The 14,585-nt window shown below is 37.7% G+C and overlaps 1 protein-coding gene across 4 annotated transcripts in view; it reads right to left on the minus strand.

Annotated features, from left to right (window-relative positions):
* Positions 1-1,233: 1,233 nt before the first annotated feature.
* Positions 1,234-14,585, minus strand: part of adnpb (activity-dependent neuroprotector homeobox b) — a 56,731-nt gene continuing 43,379 nt past the window's right edge. For all 4 annotated transcript variants that reach the window (XM_048608620.1, XM_020512921.2, XM_048608621.1 and 1 more), the window contains 2 exons: positions 13,947-14,039; positions 1,234-6,078 (listed from right to left, as the gene is read on the minus strand). In XM_048608620.1, the coding sequence (XP_048464577.1) occupies positions 2,353-6,078; positions 13,947-14,039 (3,819 nt within the window). In that variant the 3' untranslated portion in view covers positions 1,234-2,352. The remainder of the gene's footprint in view (positions 6,079-13,946; positions 14,040-14,585) is intronic.

Raw genomic sequence — 14,585 nt, forward strand, 5'->3', positions numbered from 1 at the left:
GCTGTCGTAACAAAATCAATAATATCAGTGCAGTAAACGCATAAAGGCCAAGTACATTTAGCAACAAACTGAAGCCACTTATTTTCAGATTCTAAGTTATCTCATGTAAACAATAATACTGAATTTCCAAAAAGGTGATCATTCACACCTGATTTAAACCACAGGATAATTCACATATTAAATGTCTCAGTTTGACTTTTTTTATCCTGGTCCATTCTAAGCTAACTTCCTGAATGATGGAGTCCTGTACCAGGAAGGCTGCTGAAGAGGTTGCAGATAATTACAGACCAGAGAAGAGAGATGCACCTGAGTGAGAAATTCACTGTTTACAGTTAACAATCACAAATTGTACTTTATGCTTAGAAATGTAGACCATTTAACCCAAATGCAACAAGAATGTTAAAGTTTTTCAGACAGAATTTACAGATTTGATATTGTGGGCAATGTGAAGCGACACTATGTACTGTAAGCATTGATCGATATTTCAAACTGTCCAATCACAATAAATTACGCGCTATTTAAAGATCAGCAAAACCACATTACATAGTTATTAAACTTGTTAAAAATTTCATTATTCTATGTAATTTCCACAATTGTTTGAGAGATTTCCAAAATTAATTCAATGTAACCAGTATTAGATTTGGCAGTTTTACAAAAGGGCAAAAACAAAGGTTGTTTCCATCCTTTCTCCATTCAATAGTGGTGGGGTATTGAACCATGGTGTTTGTCAGGATCCTCAACAATATAAACAATACATCTAGTAAGTTTAAAAAGAATCTGGTTTATACAATATTGGATCATACGAGGGAATGGTTCAACTGAAAATAAGTGATCTAAAGCTGTGGGCTAGCACATTCCTCTTCTGGGAGACTTAAAATTACAAAGATTATTTCAGAATGGAATTACTGATAATTTTGTACAATGATGCATGATCAAATAGTGACAACATTTATACATGCTGGAATGCATGGCACCCAACTTTATGTAAGTTATAAATCTTCTAGAGATTTCAATTACACAGATCATCTAATGAAGACAATTCATAAATCAATGTACATGTTACAATTCAATATATACAATTCCATAATTCATAACCGATGGAATTCAGAAGCAAGTGAAGACATTAAAAAAGGAAAAGTAGAATTCCTGCCTATTTGTCATTGCATCACAACAGCATAATTGGAAAAATTTATTATAAGATGTATCAAAAAAAAATCAGTGTCTTACACTTACTGAGCAAACAGCGTTTATTTTGAAAGTTAAATGAATATTTGAGAAAACATCTTAAGGGGAGGTGCTTCTTTATTTTTAGAACATCTACTTCTAGTCCCAATGTAAAATGCATGTAAATATGATACACAGTTAAGTACGATAAAGCATTTTATTTTCCAGAAGTGTAAATGAAAAGTACAAAGGAAAATAAAGATCACAAAAATGAAATTTACTACACAGACACTATTACATAGATGATACAATGTATACAAACACCACAGTGGTGTTTATCCCTAACATGTAACCTTGAAAGAGGCAAAACCCAGCATTTCTAAATATTTGCTGCGTTTTACACAATTCATGTGTGCTGATCCCAAACACAAGTTAGTGAAATCAGCATATTATGAATTTCATTTCTAGTTCTGTAAGTAATTTAGGTTGAAGGGAGACTTTAAAAATGCATTAACATTTGAAATGCCAGTAACCATCAATATTGGAGCAAAGGATACATTAAACAGCAATTTGCCATATTACAGTAAGGCCAGTTTTTTTTTTTATGTTCAGTAAGCTACTGGCCAAATGCTACCAAAGTTGTATAAGGATATGTGCAATAAAAACTAGTTTATAATAATGTTGACAGACACTACAGCACAACCTCCTTCAAGCAGTTAAGTGAACTAAATGCTGCATTTATTTGACAGCAGGGATATCACTAAAAAAAGGTGAATCATACAGTAAATCTAGAACAAGTACACAAGACCTATACGATAAGCTTCACTTAGAATGGCTCTAAAAGACTGTAGAAATATACATTCCAGCTACGCAGACCGAGTAAATGAATAAAACAAACTTAAAGATCTTGAAATCTATAGTACAGTACACTGTTAACCAGTAAGTACATGTTGGCCTTTTCACTACCGTGGGTAAATGAGAAAACATTTAGAAAGTAAATTACAATATGCCATTTTTGTACAACTGTAAAGCAACCCAGAGGGAAATGCAACTAAATCTGCTGCATTTTAAAACCTCTTGTCTGTAATTCTGTACCTCTGAATAGTCCTTCAAATTTTATACACTGGCTCTTTTCATTTTAAGATACTGCACACATTTCACAGCAAGAGACTCAATCAGGTCAAACTTCTACGCAGGCTGACTACTCAGCCCAACACCAGAGGATGAGCCACAAACAGGTTCCGCCACATTATCTGAAAGACCATCATTTGACTGATCAAGGAGTTGATCAAGCTCTTCACCTTCACTATCTGCTGTGTTACCTTGCCACTCCAACAATGGATTAGATAAACTTTCCTCATTCTCTGGTGAAACATTCTTCCATTCAGGCTGTTCTTTGGCCCACTTTTCCTCTTCATTTTGGAATGGTTCTCCACTCCACTCAGCTGGTCCTTCTGTCCATTTTTGTCTATCAGCTTCTACTTCAGCTTTTGTTTTGGAAGGCTTTGTGGGCTCCTGCTCCTCTTCACTTTGAGATGCATCATCCGTCCATGGTCGCTTAATCCAAAATTCTTGTTTGAGTTCAGTTGAAACATCTTCCTGATCAGATGCTGGTGGAGATGGTAGTCCATCCTCAACCGGAGAAGCACCATCCTTACATTCTGAGAATGTTTCAGAATCCTCACTTTCTGATTCTTTATCTTTTGATTCTAAAGATGGTTCAGGATATTGTTCTTCTTCCATATTTGATTCATCATCCTTCAATTCCAATGGTGCAGCTTCTGCAAGCACAGGTTTTTGAAAATCACTACTTAACTCTTCAGAAACCATTTCAGAATGTTCCTCTCTAGGCTGAAAGCCTATTTCACCCATTTCAGTTGGTGGCAAATCTTCATCTGCACAAGTATTAGATGCATTTTCCTCCACGTTATCAGGGCTCATATTTGAAACACTTCCTTCTACTGTATCTGGACTCATGTTTGAAGGACTTGCTTCCACCATCTCAGAGCTCATGTTTGAAGGGCTCTCATCCACCACCTCAGAGCTCAAATTTGAAGGGCTTTTCTCCACCATCTGAGAACTCAAATCTAAGACACTTCCCTCCACCATATCAGAACTCATATTGGAAGGACTTTTCTCAACCATGTCAGAGCTTAAATATGAAGGACTTTCCTCCACCATCTCAGCACTCTTGATTGAAGGACTTTGCTCCACCATTTGAGCTCTCAAATCTAATGGTGCTCCTTCAATCTCTGAACTCACATTTGAAGGACTTTCTTCCACCTGAGTGCTCAAATCCAAAGCACCTCCCTTCATTTTAAGCGCTCTCCGGCTCAAAGCACTTCCCTCAACCTTTTCCAAGTTTGAATATGAAGTTTCCTCCAGTTGGGAACTCAAATCCAAAACAGTTTCCTCCACTTTTTCCGATCCCAGATTCAAAATTCTTCTCTCTTTATCAGGTTTTTGATTAGTTTTTTCAGAGTTTGGTTTCAAACTGGTAGAATCTTTGCCATCTACTTCTTTGTTATTCAACATATTCCAAGCAGGTCCAAAGTCCATATTGTGCTTTACCTTTCGTAACTCCATCATGTTAAATCCAAGTAAGACCTTAGGCCGATACCTCTCACAATCTCGTACACACTTCTTCCTCTTGTTGCTGAAGTGTGAAGCAATATCCGATTTCCATAACCATAAGCCAGCTGCCAATTTTTCAATTTCTCTTCTGTTTGGGTAGGGTTGCTTGTTAAAGTAGTTTGTGAGGAACATTTTTCTAGCCTCGTAGGATTCATCCTCATAACCCTTGGGATCAATTGCTAAAACAACTGGCTCCTCTGGTTTATCCTCTCCCAAGGTAAAACTCTGAACAGACTCCTCACCATCCAATTTTCTTTTTTTCATTAAAGCAAAGTCCCCATATTCATACTCATATTCACGTTTCATGGGCATTGCACTTGGTGAGTGCGTTGCCTTGGCATGAGCAAGACTTCGATCTTGACCATTTTGTGCTTTTCCAACACCTCTACAGTGCACCAGATGCAATGTTATAGTAGAGGCAGTCATGTTACTTGTGTAGACGCCCAAACAGTGAATGCATTTATAGGTGAGTTTTTTCTCAACGGGATGAATAGTTTGTATCACCTGATGTCGTTCCCTCAGATGGTGAGCCAAAGCATCTGATATTGGGCCCTTTAAAATAGAGAAGCATAAAGGACACAGGGTTTTCCCAACATCGTTTTTATAGGGTATTTGGGTTTGAGGTATAGAATTCAAATCTGGTTTTATTTTAGATTTAACTGGTGGTTTTGGCTGTTGCAACTGTCCTTCTGGCTTTCTGAATGTTAAATTCTGACTTTGAGGTCGATAGTTTGTGTTTTCCATTGAGGCACTCTCAGAAATACTGTATGTAGTTACAAGGAGTTGTATATTACTGCGACTCCCTTTCTGTGTAGACAAATCAAAAGTTAAAGTTGACTCTGTCTTAGGTCCGACTTCTTCATCAATGTGAAGGATTCGTACATGTTCAGCCATCTTTTCAACGTCATTGAAAGTAGAACGGCAGTAGGGACATGACAGTCCATGTATAAGCATATGGTTAAGCAGCGTTTCACTAGGCAAGTAACGGTTGCAGTAAAGACACTTGCTTGTGAAACTGTTGATCTTCTGAATATAATTAGCCACAGCCTGTATCTTTTCAGCTTTATGCTCCTTTTCAAAGTGTATGCTATACACACTCTCTGGGAAAAGCTCATTACACATCGTGCAGATCTTCCATTTCTGAGCAGCTGAACCAGCTAACGCAGAGCTCTGTGGAGCAGAATTCGAGAGGCCTGCAGAGGAAGTTAATGATTTTACAGCCGAGGTGGGCAATCCTTGCATCCTTTGTGCTTGAGAAATACTGTACTGCGACTGTTTCATTGACATTTGACTAGATGCACTGTTACCAGTTAAGCCTCCTGACTGAACATTATACTGCATCTGAGATGGGCGCCTCTGTTCACTAACTCCATACTGTCTTCCATTGCCACTAGAGATTAGTTGTTTTACTGTTTGTGATCGCTGTTGAAGAGAAACTGGTAAGCCACCTGGCAGTGGGAGTCTAAGTTGTTGCCCCAAAGGATAGTTATGTGCCATTGATGAAATAGCATATTTTGGTGGCAGACGACCAGTACTTGACATAAGATTGACTGCAGAATTCTGTGCATTTTTGGACATGGATACACGGCCCATACCCTGATGCATTGAAGTCTTAATACTCTGATAATTTGCAGCAGCTAGAGAAGGTTTATCATGTGGCTTTGGTGCGATCAGCATCAAGGGCTTTGATCTTGGTACTACCACATTCGTGTGCCCTATCATTGCCGTTACCTGGTATCCTATTCGTTCATGATCTTCAATAACATGTTGCACCAAGGCCTCATATGTCTTCGGTATGAAAAGACAACGTTTGCAATGTACAGTGCCATCATCTCTTCCATTGGGGGCAGAAAATGTGCCATTCACCGACTTGTCTCCTGTTCTTGCCACATAAGGTGCTGCCACATGCTGAAAATGTTCCCTATAAATATGTTTTCTGACAACGTCATATAGCGGATCTCGGTAAGTACATTTCTTACAGTAATAGACTGCTTGCTCCACACTATCAGCATGCTTCAGTTTAAGATTGCCATCCTGCTTTGACTTCTCATTGTGTGCATTCTTGCCTCCACTGGGTACTTTCCACAGGGGAACATGAAAGATTTTGATGTGGGTCTCCAGGGTCTTCCTGTCAGCATTGTATGGACAATAGGGGCAATTTATCAGAATTTTGTTTTCAAAATCTTCACTGTGAACATTCCTGAAGTGGCTCTTGTAGGCAGAAAAAAATTTGGATGCAAAAGGACAAGCACTACAACAAAACGGTTTTGTACGATAATCCTGTAAATGTAAAACAGCAACTGTTATTATTCAATCTATACAGACACAAATTGGTTTAATTATAATACCACAATTAGACCGAGGTGTACACAGATTGCCTGCCTGTATATAGTGCTTCACTCAAAATGCAGCACAGCATATTGGAACTTCATATTTTTTAAAATCCTCAAAGAAATGACTACACACATCCTATTTACCACCAATATAATCCGATACTACAATGAGATGAAGTCTATTTTTATATTTACATATTGCCCTTGTACTGCACCTAGTGTGAAGGCCCAAAACAAAAATATTTTCACCTGCATTTAAACTGTGCTCCATCAACATTAAAATGCTAACTTTTAAATTCAGTCATAGTACATGGGCATTGCAGGCAAGGCTGATATTTGCTGCTCCACCCACAAGAGGGCACTAACACTTCCTTGAATCGTTGTAGTCCATGTATGCTAGGTATACCTATTGTTATGAGGGAGGAATTCCGAAATTTTAACCTAATAAGCTATTTAACAGTATTCTAGTTTAATCTGTTATTTTCACAACATCTCTAAACATTAATTCAAAATACTAAAAGATTATGACCATTTAAATATTCTAAGTTTTAACAAATTGTATTCAGACAGCACATACCTGCTCGTGCTAAATGTAGCAAGCAGGGAAACATAGGATTTAATTGAGAAAAACCAAAGATTTATAAAAGACAAATAATACTTGACTAATCTAATTGATTTTTTAAAAAAAAATAACAGAGAAGGTTAAAGGAATCCAGTAGATACCATTTGTACGGATGTAAGAAAACAGAAGGTGGCTAACAAATGGGGATTTTATGGATTAGGAGTAACTGGATAAAACAACTAGCTTCAGGACAGAAAGCAGCAAATCATAGTAAATGGTTATATTGCCAGCTACAAGGTGTTAGGAACATTGCTCTCTGAAAGGTCAGTGTAAGAACCACTGCTTAACTTTTGCTAAATATAAAAATGATTTGGATATTTGAATAGAAACTAAAATTGCAATATTTGTCAATTACAAAGTTGGAAGAGGAACGGCAAGCAGAATGAATGGCGAGATGGAGCAGTGGTAATCCAGAGGCTCAAACCACTACTCTGGAGATGTGGGTTTAAATGCCATCATAGCAGCTGATGGAATTTGCATTTAATAGATCTGGAATTGAAAGCCAGTCTTAGTCATGGTGACAAAGAGGAGGATGGTCATAAAAACCCATTTAGCTTTTAAAGGAAAGAAATCCGCCATCATTTGCTAATCTAACCTACATGTGACCTCAGAACAACAGTAAAGTGATTGAGTTTCAATTGTCTGCTGAAAAAATGTGGCAGGCTACTTAGTGCAACTGAATTAGTGATGGGTAAATAATAATCTTGTCTGACTGAATTGCCAAACATAGGGGTTCAGCACGGGCAAACAAATAGCAAAAGGAATTTAATACAGAGAATTGCAAGTGAATGCACTTCGCAGCAGACATGAGAAGCTGTAAACTTAATGGCATAGTTCTAAAGTATGAGTAGGATATGCCATCGATCACCAAAGCCAGCAGGGCATACAGGATCCTGGACATTATAAACAAAAGCATAGAGTGCAAAAAGGTAGGAAATCATATTGAATTTACATAAAACACTAGTTAGGCCACAACGAGAATACTGTGCCTAGTTATGGTTACCATACACCTTAGGGAAGATAAAGAAGGTTTCTGTGAGGGTGCAGAGGGAGTTTATGAACAAGGGAGGAGAAGTAGGCCATTCAGCCTTTTAACCCTTCTTGCGCTAATGAATATGGCCATGGCTTAACATCTACTCTAATGCTTTTTACCCACATTATTCTCATAACCCTTCAATTCATTGATATTTGGCAATCTGTCAGTCTCAACTGTAAACACACTCAAATTATCGAGCTTTCACAGTCTTCTGGGACAGAGAATTTCAAAAAGATACAAAACCCCCATAAAAACAAAATTCTCACCTCAATCTTGTGGGTTCCCCCTTACTTTGGAAAAAGGGTCTTCTGGTTTTTACACATCCAACTGGAGGAAACTTTTTAGCTTAATCCACGCTCTACCCTTTACATATTTTGTAGGGTTCAGTAAGATCGAGAGAATACAAGTTGGGTTTTTACAACATCTCTTCATTGGACAATTCTGCTCTCCCAAGATCAAGTCTGGAGAATCTCTGTTGCACTCCCTGTCTGGCAATATCTATCTTACAGTTATGGGACCAAAACTGTATACACAGCTGCAGAAGAACCAACATTCCAAACCAATGAAGCAAGACTTCACTACTCTTGTACTCAAATCCTCATGCAATAAAGATTCCAATCCCATTAGCCTTTACTGCAACTGCATGTTAACCTTCAGCAAGTTACTGACAAGAACACCCAGGTTCCCCTTCCCCTTCATATATCTACAGTTTCAATCTTAGCATTTAAGGAATCCTCCGCACATTTGTTCTTCCCACTAAAGTGAATAACCTCTCATTTCTCCCACATCATATTCCATTTATGTTCTTGCCTGCTCAGTAAATCTGTCCAAATTCTCTCAAAGCCACTTTATATTTTCTCATCTCACATTGCCACGTTCTGAAAACAGGGATATATTGTATTTGATCCCCACATCCAAAAATTGAGATGTACTGTGAACAGATGAGGTCCCATATATTGATCTATACAGTACCCTACAAGTAATAACCTGGCAATACAAGAATGATGTGTTTGTTCCTACTCAGTTTCTGCCTGTTAGTGAATTCTTAAGCCATGCCAGTAAATTACCTCCTTGCTGCGCTTTAATTGCAAACCAACATCTTCTGGGAGACTTTACCAAAAGCCTTCGCTCCCCTTTATCGATTTTCTTTGATCCTCAAAAAAGACCTAAAACAGGCTCACTAAACACACCATCCCATTCACAAAATCATGCCATGACATTCAAATATCCTTGATAACAGGTTCTAAATACAAGATCCATAGATCTGGAGTTTCTCAATTTCATTCTCTCTTTCTCTTTTTAAATAGTGGAACAACATTTGCTACCTCACAATCTGCAGGAACTATTTATACACTTTGGAACACAATGATCAATGCATTCACCATCTATCTACTGGCTTCAAACTCTGGAATGTAGGATATTACGTCCTAGGACTTATCAAACTTCAATCTCAATGTCCCCAGTATAACCTATTAACGCATACTCGTTTCCTTCCCCCTTGGATCTTCAATACTAGGGGATATCTTGCATCTTCCTCAGGAGAAAACAAATAGAACTAATCATTTAAGTTCTCTGTCATTTTCCTTCTCTCCATTCTAAATTTTCCTGACTCTGCCCATAACAGAACCATTTTGTCTTAGCTAGGTGTTTCTTTTGTGTAACTAAAGAAGTTCTTACTAATTTTGTTTTACTAGTTTACATTCATACTAGTTTATTTTATTCTCCCTTTATTGATTTCTCGGTCACCCCTTGCTATATTCCCTTATCCTCTCAATTCTCGGGTTTACAATCGTTTCCTGTAACTTTATAGGCTTTTTCTTTTAAAATCCTGAATTTCCTTTGCTAATCCCAGTTGACTGACACTACTTTGTGTGTCTTGAAGGAACTTCAATTCTCAATTAATCTTCCCCTGATTCACAATTTCCTTTGTTCAAATTTAACATCCTGGCTTTAGATTGAACAATCCCACTTTTAAGCAACACAATTCTATCATGTTCCAGTTATTTATTTCTAAAGGTTCTCTCAAAGATTATTAGTTAGCCCTTTCTGGTATATAATATTAGATCTAGAATAGTTTCAGGGATTTTCTTTTTGCCGGGACACTGAAATGTAACTATGCAACCAAAGGACAGAGATTGTCTCCTTGGAGACAAGTTTCAGAGGAGCTTTGATAGAGGTGTACAATATTATGGCAAGCCTAGTTAGTTAAGGCAGACAGGGAAAACATTTTTCCATTAGCTGAAGGTACAAGGGCTAAGGTGGGACACATTTAAGATTTAGACAAGAGATTCAGGACGAATGAAAGAAAGAAGTTCTTTGTCTTAGCCAGTGGTAATGACCTGGAACTCAGTGCAGTGTTGGTAGATACAAAAAAAAATCAAAAAGGAAATTAGACGGGCAATTGAAGGGATGCAGGGACTAATTCAGTTGCTTAATGGGCTACTGAAGGGCCGAATTAACTTGCTCTGTGCCATAAAATGGTTATGTAACTATAACCACATGAATAGCAAAAAGATTACTGGAAGTATACAAGGGCCCATTAAAGCAGATACATTTGATAATGGGAAATAGGAAAACGTGAAACAAATACTTTGTATACATGGTCACCAAAGTTACAAATTATTCTAGAAATAAATCGGCCAAGAGTCAAGAACATTGAAATGAAATCAAATCAGTATAAGTAAATAAATAGTACTAGAGAAGCTAATGGGACTAAGTACGATAAAATCCTTGGATCTTGGGCACCAGAGTTTACAAGATGTAGCCGTACAGATAATGGCTGCATTTGGTTTGATCTTCCAGGATTTCTTGAGATTCTAGGACAGTTTGTAGATTACTTGAGGAATGAGGAAGAAAAAAAAAAGTCAACCAGAAGCCAGTCAGCCTAATATTAGTAGTAGGCAAAATGCTAGCATCTATTAACAGGTATTTGGTAATGGAGGACTTGGAAAACTACAATACGATTCAGCAGAGGCAATGTCAACATGGAATAATGAAAGGTAAAGATTCGAGTATAAAACTCATTTGTACATTTTCAATAAGTTGCCGGTTTTAAACAGTTTTGATTAAATTGCACGTTTTATAGGGTTGGTATTCATGTGTAGCATACTGAATTTTTATTAAAACCTGTTTCGCGCTGATTGTGACAACCGGTCAAGTGATCCAAATCAGTGCCATGATGGAAGAGCATCTACTGCTCCTTAAACCTTTTGCAGTCCAATCCCTTCACCCAGCCTTCCAGCAAGCAGTTCATCTCTGCTTTCACTCTATAGGTTAGTTCCTGCCTCTTGCCATTCATCTCCCAAGTTCTTGCTATGTGCAAGGATTCAAGAGAGGGAAGCAGCGAGCAGAAGGGTCAGTGATAAGCAGGAGTCAAGTAAGCATTTTTTGTACATTTAAATTTATTTTAAAAGGTATTTCATTTACAAATAAAAAATAATTTAGCAATACATAGTATTTAAACTATACAAAGTATAAGGATTCAATGTTAGTTAATGTCCAACACAACTTAAATAAAGCTTTCACATTGGTTATAAAAAAGGATAAAACTGATTCATTTGGAGTTTCACCTCAAGACCTCAACTAGAACATTAGTAAGGAATTACTGTAGTAAGCTAGGCAAGAAGCAAACTGGATGTGCTATATTGCTGTGCAAAATTAAAAGTCATGATACTGAAGGCAATACATTAGTGTGGACTAGAGATTAGTTAAGGCAAAGAGAAATGGCAATAAATAGGATACTTTTAGGTTGCAATGAGGAGCTGCAGGAATATATATTTGTCGCCCTTGGCTATTTACAATCTATCTTAATGTGATGAAAGATGTATAAATTATGTACAAATACAAATGTTACATTCTAGATTTCAAAATAAAGGCAGGTGTTGGGTTACTTCTATGAAGGGTGTTAAACAAGGTCAGAATGTTCTTTTAGAACAATGGTTTAAATTTAACATTTTATCAGAGACCAGGTGACTAAAGACCCTTGTGCCACGCAGTCACCTGGAAGGTCCATCACTTGATCTGCATTTACTTTTTGGGTCCAGAAGTTGCTGCTGTGTGGGGACTAGAGGTCCAGGCAGCAGCAGGAAAAATTAGGGGAATGTAGGGAGTGTTAGATACCCATACTGTTGTTTTTAAAATCACAGGCAGGGCAAGCACACAAGGCCATTTTATTTCACTTTAGAAGAATCTAGATTTGAGCAAGTTCTACATTTCAGAAGTCACCTTTCAGCATCAATACCAGTTTAGTTTTTCCTCCAAGGAGAATAATTAAGAGAAATTCAGGACGCAAGTTACCCAAGAAGAAGGGCTTTGTTTGTGAAGTTTTCAAACCAGGAGAGTTTGGTTAGAAATCTGCAGGTTATTATAATTGAGAAAGCTTTGACTCAGATTTGTGAAAAGTTCCAGTCAGCAGCTTTGCAAAGGACTCAATTACCTACACAGTCCCTGGCAAGGAAATTGCAAGGTGTCAGTAAAGTAGAACCCTAAACTTAGGATGGGTATGTAACTTCTCCTGACTGGAGTCTCTGCAAAGATTGTGTATGGAAACAGCTTGAAACCTTGTTTTCTCGCATGCTTTGAGACTATTCCAGCTGTCATATATTTAGATGGATTTTTTTAAAAAACAATCCACCTTTCATAGTGTAAGTGGGCCATTCAGCCCATTGACTTGACACCTATCGTCCGAACAGCATCCCAGCCAGACCCACTTCATCCTCGTAACTCTACATTTCCCCTGGCTAATCCACCTAACTGGCACACTACGGGCGATTCAGTGTGGACAATCCTCCTAATGTGTACATCTTTGGACTGTGGGAGGAAACCGCAGCACCCAGAAGCAATCCATGTAGACCAGGGGAATATGTGCCAAGTGCATGCAGGCAGAGGGTGGAACTGAACTCGGGGTCTCTAGCACTGCTGCCTCACAGTACCAACCACTGAGCCGCCATGCCATCCCAAAGTCAGTCCTGTTTCTGAAAAAAATCTACAGCCTCATGTGAATTTCTGAATGATTTAACCATGTTAACAAACTAAACAAAAACAGAGATCTATCAAGTCAGGTTTAATTTTGGCATCAAGCTTGTCTAGAAATACCATTAGCTGGGATGAAAACAAAAGAGGGGTTGTCAATCCAGGATTTGAATTCGTTAATTTGAGGGGGATCCTTGTCTTAAAGAAACAGGTGCATGAAGGCTCTGGACTGTTCTGTTGTGTTGTGTTTTGTGTTGAAGTCTACTGCATGGATTGGATTTGCAAAGTGTTGTGAGCATTCGTAGGTTTTGCTGCGAGCAGAAAACAAAAACAGTGGATTATTTGAAATCTTTGGCTAAAGCCAAATTGACAACATTTAGCTAATTTGAATGTAGAAATTAAAGCAGTATCTCAAAGAAATGATGCTTTAAGTAATTACCCTTTGAATTAGGAGGGAAACCTAAATTTGTGATGCCATAGATGCATGTAGCTAAGACAATCAGAAATTGAATAAGGACTTGGACCGAAGAAACGGAAACATTTGAGGGTGTTGATAAAAGAAATAGACAGTGAACGAACAGAAAGGTGCAATGGAATGGGAACAGAAAGAAAAGGAGAACTGAAAAGAAGAAAAAAGAAATGAAAGGAAGGGGAGATCTAATTACAAAACCTTGAAATCCAGGGTCTTAACAGATTGCTCAAGTCCCCTACCTAAAACCAGAATCTGAATCAGCACCTTTTAAGATCTACTTATCATGATTTTGTGAAGGAGATTTACAGGGCCAAATAGCGTAATCCAGCTCTATTTAATAAGCGATGTTCTTGATACATGTTCCCTCAACATCATATTCCATTTGTTTAAGTAATAGATTTCTTTCTTAAAAAAAAAAGTACATAAATCTAGTCATAGCATGAAAATTAGCAACTGACTTATAAAATCTGTGCACCACCTTAGAAATAACATCTAAAACGATAACTACTAGTGCTGCTTTAGATTTACTGGAGATTTCAGTTCCAAACAGAATCACAAACTATGACTAAAAAGAACTGGTGCAGACATGCAATTTTTAACCTTGTAAAAAATATTTTTTTAACCAATAAAGTTCACCTTACTGACTAACAATTCTGGGTCACATCTTAAAATAAATTAAAAGAATCAACACTTGAGCACAGGAAATAAGTTAACCTGGAGCTTTGTAGAAGAAGGGTCCCAAAGTGAGACATCATCCCATGTAGTGTTCTTCAGGTAGAAATCATTTGGTTCAAACTGTTTGAAATCCTGAAAGAACAGTTTAAATGAATCAATTTTTAATCAAGTTCTACTGAAACTGTGCATTTAAGCAATACATATTCATTTATTTCTTTTGTCCCCCCAAAGGGGTTATAAAGAATAAAAATCATAGTCGCTTAACAAACCAAGCAAAAACATAGTACAATCTATGACAGCATACTTTGCGTTTGTCTATCCAGACTGTTTTGATTGCTTGTTTTAAGGGTGCATCTGATGGCAAGCAGTGCCTGGTGCATGTCTGGAAGTGAGAGATGCTCACATGGCGCATTATAAAAGACATTAAGTAGAAAACAAAAAGCATGCAAAATATAGGGTAGCCTAATAACAATTACCCCATTTGGAGCACATGTTTCTGGATTGGAAAGGGAGAAAGGAGTTTGATGGGGTTAAAATTGTTTCAGCGATAGAAGGAACTGCAGATGCTGGAGAATCTGAGATAACAAGGTGTAGAGCTGGATGAACACAGCAGGCCAAGCAGCATCAGAGCAGGAAGGCTGACGTTTCGGGCCTAGACCCTTCTTCAGAAATTCAGTT

The sequence above is a fragment of the Rhincodon typus genome, chromosome 19 (genome assembly GCF_021869965.1).
Source record: "Rhincodon typus isolate 14 chromosome 19, sRhiTyp1.1, whole genome shotgun sequence".
Classification (NCBI taxonomy): domain Eukaryota; kingdom Metazoa; phylum Chordata; class Chondrichthyes; order Orectolobiformes; family Rhincodontidae; genus Rhincodon; species Rhincodon typus.